We start from the raw sequence: 25,559 nt of genomic DNA, 5'->3' as shown, positions 1-25,559 counted from the left end.
TGTGTCGGTAGTTTACGTTATAGTTGGAAATGAATTTCAGGGAGTGTTAATAAATCTGGCTTTTCCTACAATCCAATTGCGTTTTGATAAACTGTCTGTTTAATTTACAGCGAATATCTCCGACAGGTAGAAATTGTTTTTTGCGAGAAGATTTTCGAGAAACACGAATAGAAAAATGATTTAAAACAATGAAGTATTTACAAATTAGCGTTATTTATTATTTGTATTTATATTTAATGTTACGTGTCTCAAATTACGAATGATATCAAATCAAATATCGACCAACGAACGAAAGTTACAAATAAAAATGCAACAACAGCAAAACAACGATATCCGCCATTTTTCTTAAGATCAGACAAAATATACAAATCGATCAGCAAGAAGGATAACCTACCTTATGACATGGAACATGAAAATCCATCCTCCTATAAGTAAATATATAGATACGTTGAAGTTTTCCAAGCTTTTATCATCGTTTACGATTCGCCGTCCGCGTTTGCGCGCGCGCGCGCGTTTCGAAGCTTGCGCGATGAAATATGAACCATGGCGATGGTATATACCGGTACTTCCCGCTAAAATTTCCTCACTCGCTCTTTCGAAGTTACGCGAAGAGGAGGTTCCACATACATTTATTCATTCGCTCACTCACTCATTCTCTTTTTCTCTCTCTCTCTTTCTTTCTTTTTTTTTCTATCTCTTTTTTTCTCTCTCTCTCTCTCTCTCTTTCTCTCTGCTCTCTTTCTTACTCTCGTTATTTCTTTCTTTCTTTCTTTTTCTTTATCGTCATATTCGAGTTTCGAGGATAGAGAGTCAAAGATCGGTGGTTTTACACCCATCGATGACGATTTTATCTTTCTCCACTTTCCAATCTCCTTTCTTCTTCTTCTTCTTTTTCCTTTTATTCGCAAGACAAAATTTCTTTTAATTTTCATACAAAATTGTATATTTTTCACATAGACAGTGTATATAATCGTTTAATTTATGTATATATATTATATTATATTATATTATATTTTTGTTTATATTTAAATTGTATATATATCTCTCGCGAAAGAATAATGATCGTCTTATCCTTATTTTTTTTCTTTTTTTTTTCTTTTTTTTTTTTTTTCTATGTATCTCTTGTGTCTCATGGGTTTCGTTATTTTAATTGTTTAGTAATAAAAATTGATATAGAGAGTAGAAGTAAAGGTGAAGAGAGAAGAGAGAGAGAGAGAGAGAAAGAGAAGTGAACATAGATAGGGTGTAGAGGGAAAGAATAAGAGAGATAGCAAATAACGGTTAGATAAATCAAATAAGTGCGGAAAAATCGGGTGTTATGGGTCTAACCGATACAAGTTTCGAGTTACTTTTGACTCTTTGGCGAGTCTCCATTGTGGGAGTCATTTGGAGCACCGAAGGGCCTCGCACCGATCATCCTGGCCTCTCCTCTTCCTCACAATTCGTCGATTTTCTTGTTCTTCTTCGCTAATCGACCCTGAAAAAGAAAGAAAGAGAGAGAGAGAGAGAGATAGAGAGAAAGTTCTTCAAAAGAAATAGTGAGTTTTGTCGCGAGGTACGTAAATATTTATATTCTGATTTTTATCTGTTATTTCTAATTTTATATTTTCGATGTGTTTTATCTCGAATAATATGGGGAAAAATATTTTGACGAGACAGTTCATAATTATGCTTTTTTTTAAAATTAGAATACGTTCGAATTATGAAGGAATCAAATAATGATTTCCACCAATGTTCATTTATCATCGTTTATTTCGTTTTGAAAACTCGTTCGAAAATATAATTCAATATTTTTACGTGAAAATGTGTTTATTATAGATGTATACGATATATTAGATCAAGTTTGATATAGAAGCTATTGTTAATGTTTCTTCATTTATATATTTAGTAAAAAGAGAGAAAGAGAGAGTGAGAGAGAGAAAAGAAGAATAAAAAAAATAAAAAGATGTCACCGTCTCTCTCATTATTCTCGGAGACTTTAATTTTTATACGAGAAAATCATGATAGAAAAAAAATATAGTAGATCGTAGGTGAGCACGATGCTTGACAAAGCGAGAATTGATTCCAAGTGATCTGTCTATAACACGAGAGGTTCATATCAGGATTTTGAGTATTTATGTATGTCGATGCTTTATGCTCGATGAGAGAAAGAGAGAGAGAGAGAGAGAGAGAGAGTAACTTGAACAAATTTGAAATAACGCGTTGGACGTATCTAGGGCATATATGGTGGACGTTAGCGTAGGAGTAAATTCGAGTGACATGGGGGAAGAGGAGAAGGGAGGCGTATAAAGAGATATGATGTATACAATATTGAAATGTTTTTCAACATTTTTTAAGAATCACCTCAATTAATGGTTGCTTAATGAAAAACATAAAAGCGTACTTATTTTTTTTATTTTTTTTTTAACTAAATATATTATAATATATTAAATCAATATATATATAAAAAAAATAAAATATTACTTATGGATTAAATTATAAAATGTTATCTTGTTCAAAAAGAATGGGAAAATAAATTTTAACATGCAAAATAATAATTAGAATTTCTAGAATAATTATCATTAAATGTGATATCAAATTCGCAAAGCACGTAATTATAATATCGCAATGACGGATCCATTACCTTGAAGTGATTCCCCCTCTAACGTGACGGCAAGTAATCTAACTCGAGCATGTTTCCTCGAACTTGAATCCTTCCTTCATCAAGCAAACCATCAACGTTTCTCCTTTTATTCGCGTCAGAGTTGCGTTCTTGAGTGTTGTCTTCTTGTTAAACGTTTAAAATTTCTCGAGATCGTAGGTGAGACGAGAAAAAACTCTCCGAATGTTATCGCGCATGGAGAGAAAAAGAAATAAAACTTCTTTCTTCAAAGATTAGACGTGTTTTATTTAACCGATAAATTTCATTATAAGAAAATTTATTGAAACATTTGTTTCCTTTTTATTCATTCGAATTATTAATGTTATTATATTTTTCTTTCCAATATTTTCAAACATTATCTATACGGATGACCGTGATATAAAAGAAAAAGGAAATATTTTGATAATACATATTTTCTCTATCAGTTTTTCCGATAAAAATTTCGAAAATTTAATATTTTTGATTTGAAAATTTACAAATATTCATATACGAAATAATAATACAATTTGTCCTTAATTACAATACATTACGAAAACTTAAATGATTCTCGAAGATTCAAAAAATGAAGGAAAAATGCAACACGGAAATATTTCTTTCTCTTATTAAACGAAAAACAAATGTTCTATTTAAAATGAACAAAAAAAAAAAAAAAAAAAAAAAAAGAAAAGAGAAGAAGAGTATTCTTTATCCGTAAAAGTTAGTTAGACATTTGTACGAGACTTCGAAGAAAAATCGGTATATAAAAATGTATGCATGGATGAGTAGTTCAAATTGACAATGATGATATTCTCTTGTTCTCTTTCTCCGGGGGACATTTCGCACCCTCTTTTAGGAAATACAGACAGACGGATAGACGGACTGATCGGTATAATCGATAGATATAACTGTGTGAATATCTATTAATCGGCTCGGTTTGGTGGACAAGCGTGGATCATTGCACGTGACAGAAAACCCCTAGTCGAGTGTCGTCGAGAATTGTGAGAGAAAGAGAAAGAGAGAGAGAGAGAGAGGTAGAGAGAGCTAGAGATAGAGACATAGGACAGAGACAGAGACAAAAACAGACAGACAGACAGAATTTGTGTATGTTATGTGTAAGTATGTGGGAATGTGAGTGAGTGAATGAGTGTGTGAGATATATATATATATAATATAACTCGAGGTCCCCGTAGCGACGATCGCCTTTGAAATATCGTCCCCGTTTGACCGGTACACCCGTCATCATTCCACAGGGATCCACACACAATAAGCTCGTTCGGGGTTCAAGCGTTGTCGCTTCAAGTGTTATCGATAACATGTCGTCGCCAAATTACACGCGAGCCTCGTCGCATTCGACTCATCGCAACACCCTCCCCCCATCCCCATCCCCCTCCTCAGCCCCCTTCTCTCACACCTTTTCTCTTTTTGACGATATTAATACACGATAATTTTTAATCATTTTTATCTATTTTTTTTCCTCTTTTTTTTCCTTTTATATTATATATATATATATATATATATATGTGTGTGTATGTGTGTGGATTGATAATTATGACGCTTGATTGTAAAGTTAAAAAAAAAATTGACAAAGATTCGTTTAATGATTTAGTTGATAATATTAATAATTTTAATAAATAAGTGTATATAGGTGAAATTAGTTTAAGTTTAATTTTGTCAATTTTCATTTGTCAGTTGTATATATCATAATGTTTTATTTTTTTTATTCGTGATGAAGAAGTTAATAGGGTGTATGATTGTATGAATCATTTTCTTTCTTTTTGTTTTTTTTTTCAATTGTACGAACTAGTTAACATTTGTAAATATTAAGTAATTCAAATTCCAATCTTTTTAATAATGTCGATTATAGGAATAAATGGACCTTTAGAAAATGGTTTATATGTGTATATATTTTTGTAGCCTTTTTGATAATAAATGCGATTAATTATCTTTGATTTTAGGTGAATTCTTAGCGCCATGTCGTCGAGGGTGGTAAAGGACTCTAAGCTCGACGATAATGTCGAACGTAGGGAGACCTGGTCTGGGAAAGTTGATTTTCTTCTATCAGTCATCGGCTTTGCTGTTGATCTTGCGAACGTTTGGAGATTTCCTTATCTCTGTTACAAAAATGGTGGTGGTAAGTAATACTAAATTAAACATCCCTCCCCAACACCCGATTAACGATATTTATTCTTATCTAATATTATTTTGGTATAGAATGGTAGAGCTCAAACTAACAATTAGTATGTTGTTAGATTTAGAAATAAATCTGTTATCAAAATGGCCGAAAGGAGCCACACAATATTTATATTTATTATCGAAATTTATACTTTTTTAAAATTGCATTTAATATAAACTCTAATACTTACAATAGTTAGATGTAGAAATGAATCTGTTACAAAAATGGAGGTAATAAGTTACGCCAAATTAATGTTTATCAACGTTATTTAATTTTGGACAAGATTTTTATTTTAATATGAAATTATAGCGCGCATTATATGTGTATTTTCGATTTAGATAATAATTTATTTTCTTTTTAAAATATATCGACTATCGTTCCTTTTACAATAATAATTATTTGAGTAATACATAGTAATACTTAATTTATTTAACACCCGTTACTAATATCGTTACACCAACTTATTTAATAGTTGACAAGCGTACGAGAAATGACTGTGCGTTTGGTAATGCAACCCAGTAGCTAAGTAATACCGCGTTAACCGGTAGACTAATTGCCATTTACCTCGTGGAAAATGACCTTCGGATTTAAACCCCCCATTTCTCTCTCTCTCTCTCTCTCTCTCGGAAAAGCTTTCTCAATGCAGTCCCGTTTTCCTTAGGGATGAAATTTCTTCGTAATTGAAAGACCGAAAGATTAATCTCTGTCTTTTAATTGTCATTTATATCCACGACAATTTAAGGATTAATTTTCTTTCAAATTTTAATGCAACATTCATTTAACATTATATATATATATATATATATTTTTGTTATATTTAGTTATATTTATTATTACAATTATTATCTTTTATTACGATACTATTCTTTCGTAATGCATGACGTCGTAATTAAAATCGATTCTTTTTTCTTTTATTGGCAAATTATTATTTATACTCAACAAAATGTTCATACAGATTGATCGTTTATTTTACAAAACATTAATCATATTAATAGAAGTGCATTAAATCTATAAAAATAAATATCTAGTTAAAGATATTATACGTAATATAATATTTACAAAATCTACACAAAAATCATATGGTAGAGAAGAAAAATTTGATTAAATCAAAGTTAAAGTATAAAACAATTCAATTTCGTAATAAGAGAGAGTACTGTATCAAATTTCACGGTATTTGAAAAGCGATCTAATAATTTTCAAATGAAAATACAATATTTCTTATGTATAAATATGTATGTATATTAAAAGTTGATACAAATTATACTCTTACTTCGAGAAATTGACTAGAAATTTCTTAATAAATATTCGATAATTCCGCATAAAACGTTCAGTAAAATTAACGTAAAATTTCACAAATAACTTCACATATATATATTTTTTTGAAAATTATTACTTCGACAACGTGACAATAAATTCTAAAGAAATTAATAATGATATCGATAAAGAAAAAAAAAAAAAGGAATACATTTATTCCAAAAGGAAAGATCATATATATATACATATATGTATAAAGAAAGAAAAATTAGGTAAAGGTAAATAAATGAATTGAAAATAAAAACTATAATTATATCGAAGATTAATCCTATAGAATGTCTTTATTTTGAAAGTTAACTAGCTCGATCTAGAAAAGATTGATGTAGGAAGTAAGAGAGTGGAGAAATTGTGATTGTGAGTGTATGTGTGTATAAAAGTGACAAAGAGAGAGAGAAAGAGTGAGAGAGAAATACTTGCAAGGCCGAAGGCAACGAAGACGACGAAACCATTAGTCTCGGCTCTATCGAGAACCCTGTAGGAATACGATTAGGGCAGACTGTCAGCGATACAGAGGCTCCTCAAAAGCGACTACTAACGCAATTAAAGATGAGAGTAGGGCGTGCAAGCTCCGCGCCATTAGGATGGGCAAGATCGGTCGCTAATTTCCAATTAGCTTAATTAATTATAATTTTCCATTCGAGCGAGGCCTTTGATCATGGACGTACACCTACCTAACGTGCACGCTTGGTTGTTGCGCTTTATTCTCTTCCATTTGTTCATTCGCGAGTTCGTTCCTGAGTTCGTTCGTTCGTTCGTTTGTTCGTGTTGTGTTACCGCTTGCGTCGCCATTTTAGATTCGTGTATATATATATATATATATATATATATCGTAGAAGAGAGGAGAATCTTACATATTTTATTCGATTCATTTGAAACCACCGATCAGTTTTCATAGAAATCTTTGTTTTTTGCGGTTTTATCCTTATTCTAAGTATTTTATTTCTCTTATGTTTATTTCGAAATAATATTACGATTGACAAAGTAATTTTTTATTCGTATATGTATTACTCGGATACGTTCATGTAAACAAGCATTAGTAGGTGTGTATACCTGGGGAAAACAAAAAATTACTAAAAAATCAAAGATTATTTTTTTATTAAAACCGATCGCTTATTACAACGAGAATTTTCAATTATATATTATAATAATATAATTAATAATTAATAATTAATGTGTGTAGATCGTGTAACGCGATCTCGATTTGATCGTTTGATTTCTTCGAACATTTTTTCTTCTTCTTCTCTTTTTTTGTCTTATTATTATTATTATTTTTTTGTATATATATATATATATATCCGATGATTCGTAAAGGAAAAAGAAAAAAAATAAATATTCGATTAAAATCGTTCCTTTTTATTGAAAAAAAAAGAAAAAAAAAGGAAAAGAGAACAAAAAGTAAAGAGATAATAGTAAATAATAAATCTTGACGTGTGATCTTAATTGAATTCGAAGCGCACGAGACTATCCTAGGGTCTTTTTAAAAGATCGCGCCTATGATCGAGATAATGGAGACATAAGAAAAGTCAAAAGGGCAGAGGATGTACGAAATAAAGGTTAGATTGAATGGTTGAACCATTTTAAACTGGCTCCTCGGTACTCGTTTAAAGCTTCAAACTCGCGTTTAATTTACCAACTCCCTAGGTGAATCTCGTCAAAGGAAGAAGAAAATTGACCGGAAGTTTCATATCAAACCGGATGTTTGTCTATGTCATTTCTCTTACGTTAGGATTAAATATATGTAAGATGAAAGATTTCAATGTTAACAAGATTCTAAGAGGACAGAATACATTGTCGATCCACACAAACACACACATGTACATATATTTATTATTTATATATTTTATTAATAGCCATTTTTTTGTCAACAAAATTCTTGGATTATGAATTAATGCAGAGGTTTATAAGTGTTGATATAATTGAATGTATCGATCAAATGAGATCAAATGATAACTATTTGGTGCCTTGATTGAACATTTTACACATGTATATATATTTATTATATTGTTTAATAAATTTAGGAAGTTTTTGTTTAACAGAATAAATAAACGTCACTAACCGTATGTACTTATTGGACAACTTAACATGTGTTATATGCAAAACGATAAAAATAAATCAAATGTATTTGAAATTTTCTTATTTGTATATGCATTAATTTATTTTAATACGACAAATCAATTTGTATATTACGTGTATTTTATTACTTAAATATGTATTACAATATCTTAGAAAAAAAAAATGTATTATTGAAAACTATAACGAACGTTAATGAATCAAATAATTATAGAGAGATTACCAAAGCCAATGAATTATTATAGTTCTATCATTAGTACGATCGGTGAATGGATAAAAGAAAAAGATTCATTCTGTGAAATAGATAAAAGAAGAAAAAAGAAATTAATTAAGCTCGTCGGAAGACAATATTCTTCTTTAATGCGATTACGTTTCCATGGTTACTAGGAAGATACTCGAAACGATTTGAGAGGATAAACGTGATACTCTTTTCGTTTTCTCATTTTTCATCTTCCTGAAATAATATCATATTTTATGTATATATACATATATATATGATATATGCAAAAAAAAGATATATATATATATATATATACATATATAGAATATATGGATCATTTTTAAATCGACGAGTACTTGGAGAAATGTTTAATATAAAATATGATCTAATTTTATATTCCTTGTTATTTTTAATTATTATTATTATTATTACTTTTTGTTTTGTTTTTAATCGTACTATGACGATAGAATATTTCTTATAAAAAGATAGAGAGAGATCGTTTTAAAGACAAAGTAAAAGTAGAAAAAAGACTACGTAAAATCTCGCGTATATATAGTACTTACTCTCCATGTATAGATGTATATATATGCATATACGTATAATAACTCTCTACACTATCATCGTGGCCATATCATAGCATAACTACATTTTGTGAAATTTAACTCGACGATGGTCGAGTGCTTTTAGGCGCGTAATTGAATAAGCGAACTTTCCGAAATGTGGCAAGGTGACATTTAAAACTCCGTTTCAGAGGATCAAGTCGATTGTGTATTATCGATGATGTAAAGAACAAAAGAAAAAAATGAAAATATGTACATAAGTATTTATGAATTTATCTTTTGTTTCATTTTCAATATTATTTTGTCTACGAATTATTAAACAATGCACATTAACACTTTAAAACATCATAACATAATTGTCAGAAGTCACACACATGTTTTAATTGTACGTACGTGTACTATGTATCTTGATTTTTTTTAATTATATCTGTTATTTTATCATTGTAAAATTAATCATTAATTCCTATTATATATTACGAAGTTCTTCATTTATTTTATTGTAAATTAAAAATTCCTTTTTATTTATTTAGTTAAAGGATTCAAGACCAAGTGTATTTTTTCGATAAGAATTTATATTATACAATAGCAAATTATTTTACCTAACAAAAAACTACTTTCGTTGGAAACATTCGTTCTTTTCGAATTTGTACAGAAGAATTTGATTTTAGAGAGTTAAATTACTATCAAACGCAAGAACACTTTTTTTAATTCATTCTCCCCCTTTTCTATTTTTTCTTTCTTGAAATCTTTTTTTTTTCTTTTCCCTTTGATCATACAATTACGTTTGGTTCTTCTTATCGAACGATAGGAAGGTACTCGACCCAAGTTTTTTTCTTTTTCTCTTCTAATTATTCGCTTTTTTGAAAGAAAAAAGAAAAAAGATAATCGAATCTGGACGTAAGATTAAGAATCTTGAGAAAAAGATTAAGAAAAAAAGAAAGAAGAATACCATTTTTATCCAATTCATTAATAAAATCCTTTGAATATTTCTCTCGGACAGGTGCATTTCTGGTCCCTTACTGCATCATGTTGATCGTTGGTGGTATACCACTGTTTTACATGGAACTTGCTTTGGGTCAGTTCAACAGAAAGGGGGCCATAACGTGTTGGGGTCGACTGGTACCACTTCTCAAAGGTAATTTCAAATAAAAATAAATAAACTATATAATTGATAATTAAGTGAGAACACATTTATATTGTATTTCAAATTATTTATCATTTATCTGCATTGATTAAAACGACACGAACATTTTTCCCTACCTTACGTTATAATATACAGAGTGTCCTGTAATTGGTGATACAAGTGAGAAAGAAACGATTCTATATGAAAAACTAACATAAGTCCAAAATGTATAATCAAATGTTTTCATATAAGACTTTGTTTTTGGAGGGAAAATAAGTTTGAAGATTTGTATCACCAGTTATAAGATATTCTGTACATTCTTTGCCAATATGAAATAACCAAGACTAATGATAAAAATATAGAAACTACGCAAACTATATTTAATTTTCCTTACTAAATGATACAAAATATTAATTTACAAAAAAAATATATATATACATATGATTTATCAAACAAAATGAAAGATAAAAAAAGAAAGAAATAAATCTCGTCAGATTCTACATCGATATAAATATATTTAAAAATTCGTATGGACATATATATTTATAAATCTCGATCGAAGAGAGATCGAGAGTGAAAGACTGAAAGTATGAAAGTACTCTTTAAGTTTCCCAAATCTTCTTTGCCCTTGTTATTTGGTCCCTTTTCCTTAAATCCAATAGCATGGTGGTAGGTAATAGTACCTAACCGTTCTAAGAGGAGAAAAGAGACATTGGTATTCCGAGTGCGATCACAGTGCTACTCAATTTTCCTCTTTTTTCACTTGCCACTTTTCCTTTCTTCCTTTTCTTCTTTCTTTCTTTCTTTCTTTATTTCTTTCCTTACCATTCGCTGACTGAGAACAATCATCTCGTTCTAAGAGTTGCTGGACCGGCTTTCAACCTCCGAAGTTATGTATTTCACACACACCCACACACCATACATGCATATGTACATGTATGGGTGTATGTGTGTGTAGCTATACTAGTATGTAACAACGGTGCTATATTCAATTCAGCCATTTACCACGGCACTTTACGTAACGCGTATAAATCCATGAAAAGCTTAGGCTTCTCTCTCTCTCTCTCTCTTTTCCTCTCTGTCACATTCTCTTTCAAGGAGAAGGAACGTAGAGGTTCGCAAAGAGCCTCCATTTCCGCCGATTTTCAACTTCATTTCCACGTCACGATTTTATCCAGTCAGTGTGTCGAACATTCTTGATGTATTCATTATACATACGTATTCTACTACATGTACATGTACCCAGTGCGGAGATTAGGGTTTACTTCCCAAAGGATATCGAGTAATAAAGATGATCACTTATTTTGTTTTTTTCTTTCTTTATAAATCTAATTACAATAATATTAATAGTAGCTATTAATTCGGGGTGACTTGATAAGTATTCAATTTATTTCATCAAAAATGATATTTTCTTTTTGTCAAGTTATTCGGGAGTTTTTTCTTTTTTTTTTTTTTTTAAATAGACCAAAGTCTATATAAGAATATAGTAACAGATGTATGATTATTTTATAAATTAATACTAGATTTGTTTAAAAGACATCGAAATAATTGCCATACTTAATGGATGGATACGATGATAAATCGAAAGACCGAATTTCTTTGTCGATTTTTTTCATTCCTTTCTTTCCTATCAAAATTTATCTTCCTTTTCGATCGAGATTTGTGTTCGGTTTAAAAAACTATTCTTATAATATATTTATATATTTATAAAATTGAGAAAGTACACTTTAAATAATATTAAATTATAGTACTTGCTGTTAAATAAACGATTAAACAAATATTATTTATCAAATAAAACTACTTCTTTATTATATGTATATGATTCAAATCTTCGAACTAAATTTACTCTAATATTAAACTTCATTGAAAGTTCATAACTTTTTATATAAATTAGCCCAATTATCACATTTTAGATCTAATAAAATAAGAAATTTCAAATCCATCGTTTTAGTCTCATAAAATAGATTAAATATTAATGACTTAGATTGGAACAAATTGCGATGATAAATAAAACTTATTATAAGATTTAATACAATTAGTTAGAAAAAGAGAGAGAGAGAGAAAGAGTGTATGTTAAAATTAGCAGAGCGAATGAGATCAAAAGGCACTTTAACATTTAATTAAAATACCCGGTTAATTTGATTCAGGAATCGGTTACGCCGTTGTCCTAATCGCTTTCTACGTTGACTTTTATTACAACGTAATAATCGCATGGGCACTTCGTTACTTCTTTGCCTCATTTTCTGGAATGTTACCTTGGACAACGTGTAATAATCCATGGAACACACCACTCTGTCGTGAGTTCGATGTAAACGTCTCTTATGCTTTTAACGAGCAACTCTCCAACGACATCGATTTTGATCCGGCTTACAACATCACTGGAATATTTTCGGTCAATGATCCATTCGATGTTCTTGCGCTTACCTCGACGAAAAATAATTCTAAACACACCAGTGCTGCTCAAGAATACTTCAAGTTGGTATCATATTTTTCTCTTTCAAACATATTTCAAATTATTTCTATTTCGTATTCTAATTCATTATCAATGTTTAATCATTTCAAAGTGATTTAATATATATATATATATATACGTAGTTTAGTAATTGTTAATAATTTAATTATTAATTATAAGAGAATTTGGAACAAATTTGCGATTTTTATCACGCATTATTAGCGTTTTTAATAAATTTGTTTATTTAAAAAGTCATTTAGAATTTTATATTAATTGAATTTTAAATGACACGTTATATATATAAATATATATGTATGAATTATATTATTGTTTTTTTAAAGTCGCGCAATTTTGGAGCTGCATCAGAGTGCTGGAATACATGATCTTGGGACCATTAAGTGGGACATTGCATTATGTTTATTAGTTGTCTATCTAATATGTTATTTCTCGCTTTGGAAAGGTATTTCTACGTCGGGCAAGGTAAGATTTTCGTTTCTTTCATACATTTTCGTGAATATTTTCTAGATTTTCTATAGTTCAAAGATTCGACATATTCTTACAGGTGGTCTGGTTCACAGCTCTTTTCCCGTATGCAGTATTACTGATTTTATTAATTCGTGGTGTTACATTACCTGGTAGTGGCGAAGGGATTCGTTATTATCTAAATCCAAATTTTTCTGCGATAACTAAAGCTGAGGTATATTTTATTTATTTATAACTTTTATTTATTATTGGGTCAATATTTTTATACATTTTTAATCTTTGCAATGAAGTCCTGAATCTATAACAATAACTTATTATTTCAAATACCATTTAATTATATTGCAAAATATTAATAAAAAATTTATTTAAAGTATTGATTATATAAATAACTTATTAATATTTAATATTTGATTTTTTATTATATTTTATTTTGAATATTATTAAGATGTGATTTCATAATGGAGTTAAAAAAAAGAAAAAGATTAGTTGAAAATGACTGGAAATATCTTTCTATGGGAAAAATGTAGAAAAAGATAAAGAAAGAAAGGGAGTTTTAACCGTCGTTGTGCTGAAAATGGAAACTCTGTGTACCTGTCATAATGACCATTATACTTTGGTCGAACGATAGCACAGGGTCGACCCTTTTGACTCGTCAACGAAATGGCCACATTTTTCTTTCTCTTTTTCTTTTTCTCTTAACCATAGTTTTATATGGTGTTAGGATTACGCTCAGAATGAATTATTCTTTTCACTGTTCATGCTTCTTCCTCTGATTTTTCTCTTTTTTCCCTATAGCGAGTATATAACTTATCACGAACAAGAATTATGATGGATGACATAAATTCGATTGTCGAGTTTTACTAATTCGTTATTTTGATTTATCTAAGAAACTCAACATTTATCTTCCGTTCTTAAATAAAAATTAGAATTAGGATCGCAAATCATTGAACATATTTTTTTGGTTTCTTTTCTAGGTTTGGGTTGACGCAGCTACTCAAGTGTTCTTCTCATTGGGACCAGGATTTGGCGTATTGTTAGCATACGCGAGTTATAACAAGTACCACAACAATGTTTACAAGTAAGATATAATGTTAACAAAACAAGAAATTGCAAATATCCCTCTTATAGAAATATTATTTTTAAAAAATATTATATAATTAATTTATTTTAAATGACTAACAGAAAGGCACAAATTATTTGTATAATAGGGACGCCTTACTAACGAGTGTGATCAACAGTGCGACTTCCTTCATAGCAGGATTCGTCATTTTTTCGGTATTAGGATACATGGCACGTGCTAGCGGTAAATCTATTCAAGATGTAGCTACCGAAGGACCTGGATTGGTATTTATAGTCTATCCAGCAGCTATTGCAACGATGCCAGGTTCAATGTTTTGGGCATTGATATTTTTCATGATGTTACTTACTTTAGGTCTGGACAGTTCGGTAAATACCTAGATTATTTGTGATCGTATAGTTGTTTGTTTTTTTTTTATATGTATATTTTTTTCATATTCAGATTGATATATTTTATCTCGTAGTTTGGTGGATCAGAAGCAATAATAACAGCACTTAGCGATGAGTTCCCTGTTATAGGCAACCATCGTGAGATATTTGTCGCATGTCTCTTCACTCTCTATTTCGTTGTTGGACTTGCATCTTGTTCGCAGGTTAAAATACACAAATTATATATTTATTAATTATTATTAATTCTCAATATTAAGAGAAAAAAACATTGTTTTAAAAAATTAAAAATGATTTTCTTCACAGGGTGGCTTTTATTTTTTCCATTTACTCGATCGATACGCGGCAGGTTATTCTATGTTATTCGCAGTTCTTGCGGAAGCAATTGCGATCAGTTGGATCTATGGTGCTGATCGTTTTTGTGCTGATATCAAAGACATGATCGGTTTTTCACCGGGTCTTTATTGGCGAGTCTGTTGGAAATTTGTAGCACCGATTTTTATCATGGTAAGGTCTACCAACAAATAATGATTTGCCGATTTATTTCGTTTGTAAAATGAAACAAAAAGTTTTCTATTTGTGAGATACTATTCAAGCTTGATATTTTATTTTCTTAACAGTTCATCATCGTTTACGGTTTAATGGGTTATGAGCCATTAACCTATGAAGATTACGTATATCCATTATGGGCAAATGTAATGGGTTGGCTAATTGCTTGTTCTTCGATAATCATGATACCTGGTGTCGCGATTTACAAGATAATCGTCACTCCAGGCACGTTCGTTCAGGTACGTTAATTATTATATAATACTTTCACTAATTGTATTAATTACTCATATACAGAGGTCATTAAATTATTCGTTAATGCGAACATGAAATATTGAATGGACTTGGATTTAAGTTCGAGTAATTACATTTCATAATTCATTCGCTATTTATTGGATCAATTATTTTCTATATTTTTATTCAGTATTTATAATAAAAAATAAATACGTAACCCTGACCCTATTATAAATATAAATAAATTATTATTATTATTTATACTTATATATAACATTCACGTATATATGTACTGATCATTTAATTAAAAAAAAATTAATATAAAAAAAATATTATATATATAATAAATGGGATATTTTATACATAATATAAAATGAAGTAAATGATCGTAGAGAATGAAAATTTTAACTACACCATGGAGAGACACTCAACAAAGGAACGCTGATTTATCATCGGTAGCAAACGGTGCTGTTCGTCGAAGTTTCGTTGGCGATCAAGATTATGCTAACGCGAGCAAAGATAACAAAGAATTAACGAAAGAACAAACCGAAGTGATGATTCAATCAAGAGAAGGTGTTGATGTCGATCCTCCACCAGAACCGGTCTAGGACAGTACAATCGTGGTTTTGCATGGTGCTCGTTTCCCAGAATATCTTTGCTGAAAAAAGACGATTATCTTTGAACATGATTTACTTTAAATTGATCTTATATGACTTACGATTAAACAGAAACAGAAGAAGAAAAAAAAGAAGATAATAAATCAATGTTCTTTCTTTTCTTCTTTTAGAATAAACTAACAAACAAAATGGACGAGCGATTTCGAACGCACTCACTTAGGCTTCACGATACGATATCTTCTTACTTGAGATTGAAAATAAATTCAAGTAAATATATATATACCAATTAAGCTATATATACGAACGATCTCAAATTACAAGCGTCGATTGTAAATATTATTGTGATGCCACGCATGTTGCAACATATATATATATATATTATAACGTTAGATTAATTATTAAAAGTAAATTTTAAATTCTCGTTCGACAAACTTGGCAAATTTTATTGTACAACGTTGACGTTTGTGCATTGCTTTGAAATTATTCGATTATTCATATACAACATATATACATACGTACACAACATACATATATACATACATACATAGATAGATAAATTCGTAGATACGTGTAAGAAAAATGATTACACACAAAAATATCTCGCGATTTCTGGCTACGAAAAAGTTCATAATCGCATTATATATATCGATCGCGTTTTATTTTGATTCGAATTAATATTAATTATACTCATCTAAATAATACTTGTACTCTAGTAGATAATATCGATATCTCGTCTAACGAGATGAATATTTTTGTTGTTATTTCTTCTTCCGTTTACGTTAGATCATCTCGTCTATAGATCGTATTAGATCTGGACGTATATGCTGTGTAGACTATACGCGTAAAATGGTACCTTCTTTCTCTCTCTCACTCTCTCTCTCTCTTTCTCTCGATTATAATAATTATATAATAATTATATTAGATATATATATATATATATATATAAAATATACCACCGACGCACAAGTTGAAAAAACGTCGGATGGAATTCGCACGGGTACGGTTCATTAAAACGTTCCGCTCAGTCCTCGTTAATATTAATTAAAGTAATGTTATAATGCGTGCAATGATATAAGAAGCCTAATCTATCTACTCTAATTCTCAATGATGCGTATAGAAAATAATTATCTTTAGTCTATCTTTACTTTGAAGTAATGTATATCTTACAATAATTCAAAATACTTTTTTATTTAAAAATTCGTTTGTTAAATATATTTAAGTATATCTTATGGAAATTCGTCGGGGGAGGGGTATTTATTTTATTAAAAATTTCATATATGCACGGAGAACAATTAAATTAGGAAGAAATAAATAAATATAGAGGACTGGCGGTAGTATACTATTCGGAATAGATGCTAAGTGTTTTCGGACTTACCGTTGTAAGATCCATAGATAATAGTCTATGTGCATATATATATTTATGTATGATATAGTTTATAGTTGTTGTTAGGGGAAATAATATATATATATATATATATATATATATACACATAAATAAACATAATAATAATAATAATATATATTTTATACATCGCATCTGAGTTGCAGCCTCAGCCATCGGTAGCAGCTCGGGCCTTGTTAATATTATTGAATAATCAAATAATAGACGAATCTTCTAATAGAGGAATGTCTTATCGTTAGTTAAAATATGAAAATAATCATTGCGAAATGAAAAACGTATCTCGCTCTCTAATATCATATATTACAATTGAAAAGGTTTATCATATTTTTCCCCGATAATAAAATAAATACGTATGCCTATCCAAGAGCCATATTGGGCAGGCATTTTGTGCCGTTGTTTGTGACCTATACGAAAGTATTTGTTCTTCTTTTACGTTTTTCAAAATCCACATATATAATATATAGACGAAAAAGAAGAAAAAAAAAAATAAAAACACAAAAAATAAGACTGTCACGCAAAGCCATGTAATAACTGCTGGTTCGTACTTGAATCTTCGTTTAAATGAAAGCCAACGTATAATGATGATATAACAAATGTAAAGCTCATTTTATTAAAATAAAATTTGTTTATTTGATAATGAAGGATATTTTTATTAATTATTTAAAAAAAAAAAAATTTTTGTTTATTCGTTAAAAAAGAATATTGTTTATGAATTCTTTTTATTAAACATACTTCTTTCTTCTAATTTTTTTTAACGATTGAATATTTGTTTTAAATATTTCACATAATATCCCACACAGGTTTATTATTAATATTATATTTTTCTTTTATTTTGTAAAAAATTTTGATTTGAATTTTCTGTATCTTCTTGTTTTTTTTTTTTTTTATTGTTTAATATACAAATTATCTCGAAATATATATATAAAAATCATTTATCGAGAAATTTCAATAAGTATTAATATCGATCCAATCTCGACGACTTCGATTACTCGAGTAGTGACTATCGATTCCAGTCGAGATGGCGCCCTCCAAGGAAGGTCTAACTGATTTGCAAAAAGAAATTTTTGACAAAATTAATAAAAATGAAGCGTCAGAAATTAAAACGCTTTTAGCGACGAATAAAATTAAGGTCGAATTTGTCGACGAAAATGGTATGAGTCCGCTGCAGCATGCTTGTTACAAAGGAAACAAGGAAATTGTACAGATGCTTCTCGATCAGGTAGGTTAGAATGTATCCCGCCTTATTTAATTCCTTAGTTCATTTATTATTACGTTATTGGTTATGTTAATTTGAATTTGATTGTTTTTTATATATTTTTTCGAATACGAAATATACTTTGAAGAAACTTTTTTAATTTTTGTTGGTTAGGAATATTAAGTTTATTTTAAATGAAAGGTAGCACCGGTTTATTCCCGAACTTTCGATTATTTAGATAATTTCGATACTCGCTTGAAATCTTTTGGCCAATATTTATATATATTATATTATATTATACATATGATATGTTCTTAATGATACTAATATCAATTGTATATGATCATTGAGAAAAACATCCTTTCTGTTACTTACACAGAATTCAATGCATTACCATTAAAAAATGTAACTTAATACAGGGTGCTGATGTTAATGCGGGCCAACACGAGCATGCTTATACAGCGTTACATTTTGCTGCTCTAAGTGGAAATGCAGATTTGTGTCATCTTTTAATGTCTCATGGTGCCCATTTGACAGCTACCAATAGTGTCGGACGTACACCAGCGCAAATGGCTGCATTTGTTGGCAATCATAATTGCGTTGCTACAATCAACAATTTTATTCCAAAGGCAGACATAGATTATTTTATACAAGTACAAGGTCTTCAAACAGAACCTATGCTTCCACCACATTTAGCGGATTCCTTTCATAAATTTATAATGCAAGTTAATGTCCATCCAGTTCGTGTAGCTATGAATTTTCAGAGATCGCCTGGTCTTTTAGAAAATGCGTATAAGGTAAGATTGATTAGAAATATATTTGTACATTTGGATAGCCATGACTTTTTTTCTATAGAAACAATTGCTTTTTTTCTGTAGATTCAAAAAGTGTTGGAGGCTTTACGTCACAGAGAGATGACTAGAGGAGCAGAAACAAATGAGGTTATGGCTTTTAAATATCATTATCTTAGTTGTGTAGTAGCGGAGATAATAAAATGTCAGAAGCGACAAGAAGCTATGAAAGCAGAGAAGAATGATAAAGACAAAATAACTGAAGAGGGAGAAGAAAAAAAGTCGGATGTAGTTGAGATATTGATTAGAAAGTTTTTGAAATGTAATAAAAGTGAAGGAGTATCCGAATATCAAGAAGCTTTTCTAAGAGAATCCGTAAGAGAATTTCCATTTAGAGAGAGTACTATATTTCGTCAAATGGTAGCTACACTTGCGGGATCTGATCCACCTTCTGCGGTATCAGTCGTATCTGCTGCAATAAATGGACAAAGAGGGTTTAATGATAATGCATTGATATGTATCACTTGCGGAGAAGAAAAAGCAAGCAAGAAGTGCAGTAAATGTAAAGCTGTACAATATTGCGACAGAGAATGTCAAAGATTACATTGGCCAATGCATAAGAAAGCATGTGCCAGAGCAGGTCAAAACCCAAACCAAAATACAAAAACCTCAGATGTAGATAAAGAGCAAATAACTAATGTAAATTCAAAATCACAAAAATCACCAAATTAAGAATATCCATTGTTGATATATATATATATATATATTCTTGTCCAATAATTTTGTTTACAAATGTACATACATAGTTCCTCGTGCGTACGTGTAAATTTAAGCATATCTTGCATTTTATTAATTTAAGTCCTCATTTACGTAAGATTATATTCGCATACATGAGATGGACTATGTCTAATAATTTAGAAAAAAAAACAAAGAAAGAAAGTTATAAATAAGAGTTATTATGTTTTGTATCATATATAATGTTTTATTTTGATCTTTTATTAGTGCATAATATTTCTTTACATAATATATTTTTTAATTGTTGATTTGAGAATTGCAAACAATGCATAAGTGTGAATTAACCATTGATCTATATTTTTTCTTAAATCTTTTTTTTTTTTTAATAAATGTTAAAAGTATTACAATCAAAAAACACGAATAAAGCACGATAAATTTGCGAAAACAAACTCGTGTTATTCGATCCAATTATTCCGTCTGCTTATCGTTACCTAGTCATTGTCGTTTACTTACAAACGTTATACCTATCTTCGACGTATATTTATCGACACTCGAACTAGTGTACTATATCATTAAATGGTAAGGGAAAAAAAAATAAAGAGGGCACTTTTCAACGTAGAAACGCTGGCAAGGAACCTTAACAGAAAAAAATGAATATTTGCTCACTATTTGCTCAACTTTATTTTATCAAATATTTTGTATTTATCGTTAATTAGTTGAAAATAATTATTACACTTTGAATAATTATGAAATTGCGACGTTATGAGTAGGAGATATGTTATACACATACGCAACCACAAATTCAAGGCACAAGCACATTTGGAAAAAAATGAAAGTATAGTTGGTATACCTGCAGGGGATACATTTAAAGTTGATTTCCAAAGTAACAACCTATAAGGTAGTAAAAAGAAATAAGTTGATCGTTCATAATGTATATACAATAAGTAAATATTTTCATTTTTTTATTTTTTTCTGCTGTTGCGATTCTATGCCAACTTTTTTGTGGTGAAGTATATAGAAACTCACAAGTCCCCTTTTTTATCTACCAAGCATCATTTTTGTTACCACTAGGACCACCATTGGACGATAGTATATACATCAAAGACTGCATTGCACGCAGTCAATGCAAAGAAAAATTTCACTCCCGATACGCGGTCACTTCACTGACTCTACTTCGCGAACAGTCTGTACGCGACTGTTTTAAAATAAAAATATAATTTTATACGAACAAACTCTAATGCAATTAACTGCATTACTCGCAGTTAATTGAATATATAAACTTCAAAAATAACGCGAAACCCTATAAAATAAATCGAGTATTTTAATGTAGGATATAATATGCAGGTAATATTAAAGGGAAAACAATGAAATGAATTTTAATATGATATATTGATTAGGAAAATGAAAGAATGTATAACATATAAAATATGTTAAACATTATACTGAAAGTAAAACGCTATTGACTGGGTCTAACCACGAGGAGGTAACCGCTTCTGAAGAACCACGAGGGATGTAAATCCTGAAGATATCCACATCCGAATAAAATTCAAAAGAAAGAAAATGATCTAACCGAGAACAGTTTTTAAGGAACCTCATTTTTAGGCCCCACACTATGAGTTACATCTAAAAAATCTTACAATAATTATAGAGAATGAAGAGAAAAGTTTGAATACCAAATAAGAATATGATAAACGAGGAGTGCAACCTGAAATGAATTTAAATAATGTCGATGATTTTTTACTGAAAAGTAACATACCCTAGTATAATTTCAATATATGTACATACAGAGATAACAAGTTACGAATATTTTTTAAATTTAATAATTTTCAATCTGCATAAAATAAAGTAAAATAATACAAAAAGAATGCAATTATGGGTTGTTCCACGGAACCTATGAACAAAGAAAATACATTAAAAATAATTATCACACGCGTGCAATGCTATGGAGAGAACACAATAAACAGATCAAAATTACAAATTTAATTATACAAACAATTATCTTATACTATCCTTTATTATAATTAAGTCCTCGTCTGGTCCTCATCTGGTCTTTCTCCTATTGAACCTGCAACAAAAGAAAACAAAGAGGTAGAAAGGAAGAGGAAAGGTTGGCCTTTTAAAGTGAAACTTTGAACGATTTTTTTTTTAAGTGGTTTCCCCCCAGTTGGACTAATCCACTGACTTTAATATCAATTACGAGGAACTTACGCTACACGTACAGTCTGACACCGGTGCTAATAGCAGACTTGAGGAATTTAATCCTTGGGACTGACTGACAAAAAGCGTTGGTAGGCATCCCATACAATGCAGTTTCAGTTCCTATGCTAAATGCATAATTATGCATATCAAATCACGAGTTAAAAAAAATAAAAATATGTCTCGGCTGTTTCACTTTAAAAGGTTAAGTACACTCGCATGAATGCATGACAATTCATATGAGCATACTTAATATAGAGAAGGACATGATTCTATCCATAGAAGAAAGATAAAATCATGGCTCGCGTGGGCAGGGTCGCATCCCTGAAGTAGATTCTTTCTTAGCAAATGGCGCCCTTTGCGAAGAAAAAATTTACCCGCTACCCCTTGGAAATGAAACTGGAAACAAACCTGAAAAAGAAATAGAAAAGATTATTTTCGTTCTGATTTCAACATTTTTACATTTTAATGTAATTGCTTGAACTAATGTACATTTATTTCAACGTTCCTGTGCAGTGGTGACTTCGGAGGATGAAATTGTCATCGAAAAAAATATCACATCGAAATTATTCAAAATTTAAAGTATATTAATAAATATGTAATGCTTATACTAGTATATATATGTTTAAACAATTTGGAATATAAAGAGAGTATATTAGATTATTAAAATAATTGTTAATTAATCGATAGAAATGTCTATTGTTGTTAAAAAGCGCTGAATGTATGATTTATGCACTGTCCTCTTCAAAATCTAACGTTGAAATGAGCCTTTGTCTTCTATGTAATTACTTTTATTGAAAGTTGTTTATATGACTTTCCGAACGTTGCGCATGTGTAAAAATGAAATAATTCATCTAATCAATAAAATTTAAGATTACAACGATCTGATTTTAGCATTTTTAACATTTTTAGGTAATTAATTAACTGCTTCTACGCAGTGATGACTTCGAAAGTAAGATTTAACTGTAACGTAAGAAAAGTGCATTAGTGCATTAAAATAATTGTTAATGTATACGTAATGTACACGTATATATAAATGAAAAAAGAAAGTACATTTCACTAAACAATTATACAAACAATATATTAAGACAATGTATAAATAATATACTAGTGGAAAATGTGAATTATTGAAGTTTACCATTATGATAGAGAAAAGTTGAGGTGTTTGCTTGTTTTAATGCCATAAAAAAATTGCCTGGATTCATTTTAAAATTTTGTAAGTTCTTCTTTTATGTATGTATTTGATACATAAAATAATAAGAAAGCCTAATTAATGCTATGCTTTTTCAAATCTTCAAATACTTGCAAATCTGCAAATCATAAAAACTAAAAAATAATTAGCCAATAAAAATCTGCAAATCATAAAAACTAAATAATAATCAGCCAATAAAAAATAATTAATAAAATAATTATCAGCCAATAAAAAATATAAATAAAATAATTATCAGCCAATCAGAGCTCTTTGCTGATGTTCCTTCTTTCTTTTTCATGATGTCGGTGGTGGAGATAGCACGGATAATACATCGTCCTGTAAATCTCAGGTAATTAAAAGATATTTTGTAACGTACAGCCTTCTATTATATATCAAACGATAGCTACACACAAGTTTTTCATATGTGAGTGTTTTCAAAATGAAATATTAAAAAATACGGGAGATATCTGTGACAATATAATCATCGATATATCTCGGTTTCGCGCCAAATCTCACCACACACACACAATGTTACTAAATAATATATTTTTCTAATTTCTACCTTTTTTTCACAGTATCGATACTTACTACCATCTCTAATGATGCTCTAATCAATTATTTTTTATAATTATGTCTTCAAAGATCGTATTTCGTATTAAATTCAATTTTTATAACCTATATACACATACAGTCATATATACATAAGGATAGATAGTTCATACACATACACTCATATATTTGATTTTCTTTTTACATTGTACTAAAATGTAATTTTACTTTTTACTTCTCTTAGTTTCCAAGCATTGGAGAGTCCAGAACGAATACATATACTCAGTCAAAAAATTGTATTTACTCTTTTTTATCTTCATATACATCGAGGTAAGCGTTATTCTTTATTTAACCTATATAGAAATGTATTGAAAAAGTGAGAACGAGAATGAGAAAGAGAGAGAGAGAGAGAGAGAGAGAGAGAGAGAATAAGAAAACAAAACATTCAACCTACAGGCAATTATGAATTGGTGTGTATATTTCCAGGAATTTATCGAGGTGAAAACAGAAGAAAGACAGTCGAAACAAAACGTAAACAGCCGAACATTGGACGAAGGATAAGCAGTAACGTATCTCATTCCCCTTCCGTCCTTTAACGAGTTAAGATCTAACGCGAACGTTATGTATTAAACTATTTAATAATTTTAATTCTAACATATTATCTAATTAAAACATACGACAACTGCGCTGATTAGACAACTTTTTATATCTTACATTGATTCTTTATGATAGAATATCTTTTAAAGTGTGCTATGCCTTCAGAAATGATTCACAGGGCATATTGTATTATAATATAATCTTTAGTATGTTTCAGCTTCTTTACAGATTTTTTTCTTTTATTTTATTTTATTCACCGTCATCCTAAGGGTAGGAAACCCATCCTGCAGTCATCAATGAAGACTAAAAGTAAGTATATTTTTCTATCAAACATTTCTATAATAACYTCAATGGTGTTTTATTACGACGATGAYATTAATTGTTCTTTTTCTTTTCCTGTTTCAGAACATCATTGCAATCGAGCGCGTAGGCAATGAAGTATTCGTGTGTTGCATCGATAAAATACAATAAAAAAGAATCGGAAAGTAGAATCAGTGCTGATCGTCGCATGTTAAAAAAGTTTCGTTTGCTCGGGTAAAGAAACTCCGAAAGTTTCTTTTATTCGTTTAAAACGTGTGCTCATCGTCATCTTAAGGATAGGATATCCATCGTGCATTCATCGATGAAGATTCGAAGTGAGTATATTCTTGTTTTCCATAATTCCACAAACATTTTAGTGGTTTGTAGTAATAGTAATGATATTAATAGTATTGTTTTTTATTTCTGTTTCAGATTGCAATCGTGCGCGAAGCAATATTCGGGAGTGTTGTATCGCTTAAATATATAATTAAAATCACGGATTAGAAGCACGTTCGTTCGTTAATACAAATTCGATCGCGTTCGCGTTATTTTTGAAATTTATATATTAAATTAACTGCAACCAAAGCAGTAATTGTATTAGAATTTGTTCGAGTAAAGTTATATTTTTATCTTTAAACAGTCGCACAGACTGTTCGCGTATTAGAGTCAGTGCATCAATGAAGATTTTTATACTTGTATTGACTGTGTGCAAAGCAGTCTTTATAA

At 29.8% G+C, this 25,559-nt stretch overlaps 2 protein-coding genes across 2 annotated transcripts; both read left to right on the top strand.

Annotated features, from left to right (window-relative positions):
• Positions 1 to 1,159: 1,159 nt before the first annotated feature.
• On the top strand, positions 1,160 to 17,347 carry LOC106794068 (sodium-dependent noradrenaline transporter). The gene is made up of 12 exons (XM_014761484.1): positions 1,160 to 1,555; positions 4,576 to 4,751; positions 9,958 to 10,092; positions 12,228 to 12,555; positions 12,874 to 13,012; positions 13,095 to 13,229; positions 13,990 to 14,093; positions 14,224 to 14,461; positions 14,557 to 14,685; positions 14,786 to 14,986; positions 15,100 to 15,267; positions 15,652 to 17,347. Exons 2-12 carry the CDS (start codon positions 4,592 to 4,594, stop codon positions 15,865 to 15,867), a joined length of 1,953 nt encoding a protein of 650 aa, XP_014616970.1. The 5' UTR covers positions 1,160 to 1,555; positions 4,576 to 4,591; the 3' UTR covers positions 15,868 to 17,347.
• Positions 17,348 to 18,257: 910 nt separating this feature from the next.
• LOC106794067 (ankyrin repeat and MYND domain-containing protein 2) lies at positions 18,258 to 20,901 on the top strand. The gene is made up of 3 exons (XM_014761481.1): positions 18,258 to 18,497; positions 18,893 to 19,270; positions 19,352 to 20,901. Exons 1-3 carry the CDS (start codon positions 18,297 to 18,299, stop codon positions 19,994 to 19,996), a joined length of 1,224 nt encoding a protein of 407 aa, XP_014616967.1. The 5' UTR covers positions 18,258 to 18,296; the 3' UTR covers positions 19,997 to 20,901.
• The last annotated feature ends 4,658 nt before the right edge of the window (positions 20,902 to 25,559 follow it).

This window comes from Polistes canadensis, unplaced genomic scaffold (assembly GCF_001313835.1).
Source record: "Polistes canadensis isolate GaletaPanama2010 unplaced genomic scaffold, ASM131383v1 scaffold_22, whole genome shotgun sequence".
Taxonomy (NCBI): Eukaryota; Metazoa; Arthropoda; class Insecta; order Hymenoptera; family Vespidae; genus Polistes; species Polistes canadensis.
This window is presented reverse-complemented; position numbering and strand designations above follow the sequence as displayed.

Coding starts and splice junctions, on each gene's coding strand:
- LOC106794068 (XM_014761484.1), top strand. CDS start 4,592: ATGTCGTCGAGGGTGGTAAAGGACTCTAAGCTCGACGATAATGTCGAA. Junction 14,094..14,223: donor TACCACAACAATGTTTACAA/GTAAGATATAAT, acceptor TTTGTATAATAG/GGACGCCTTACTAACGAGTG. Junction 15,268..15,651: donor CTCCAGGCACGTTCGTTCAG/GTACGTTAATTA, acceptor AAATGATCGTAG/AGAATGAAAATTTTAACTAC.
- LOC106794067 (XM_014761481.1), top strand. CDS start 18,297: ATGGCGCCCTCCAAGGAAGGTCTAACTGATTTGCAAAAAGAAATTTTT. Junction 18,498..18,892: donor TACAGATGCTTCTCGATCAG/GTAGGTTAGAAT, acceptor AACTTAATACAG/GGTGCTGATGTTAATGCGGG. Junction 19,271..19,351: donor TTTTAGAAAATGCGTATAAG/GTAAGATTGATT, acceptor TTTTTTCTGTAG/ATTCAAAAAGTGTTGGAGGC.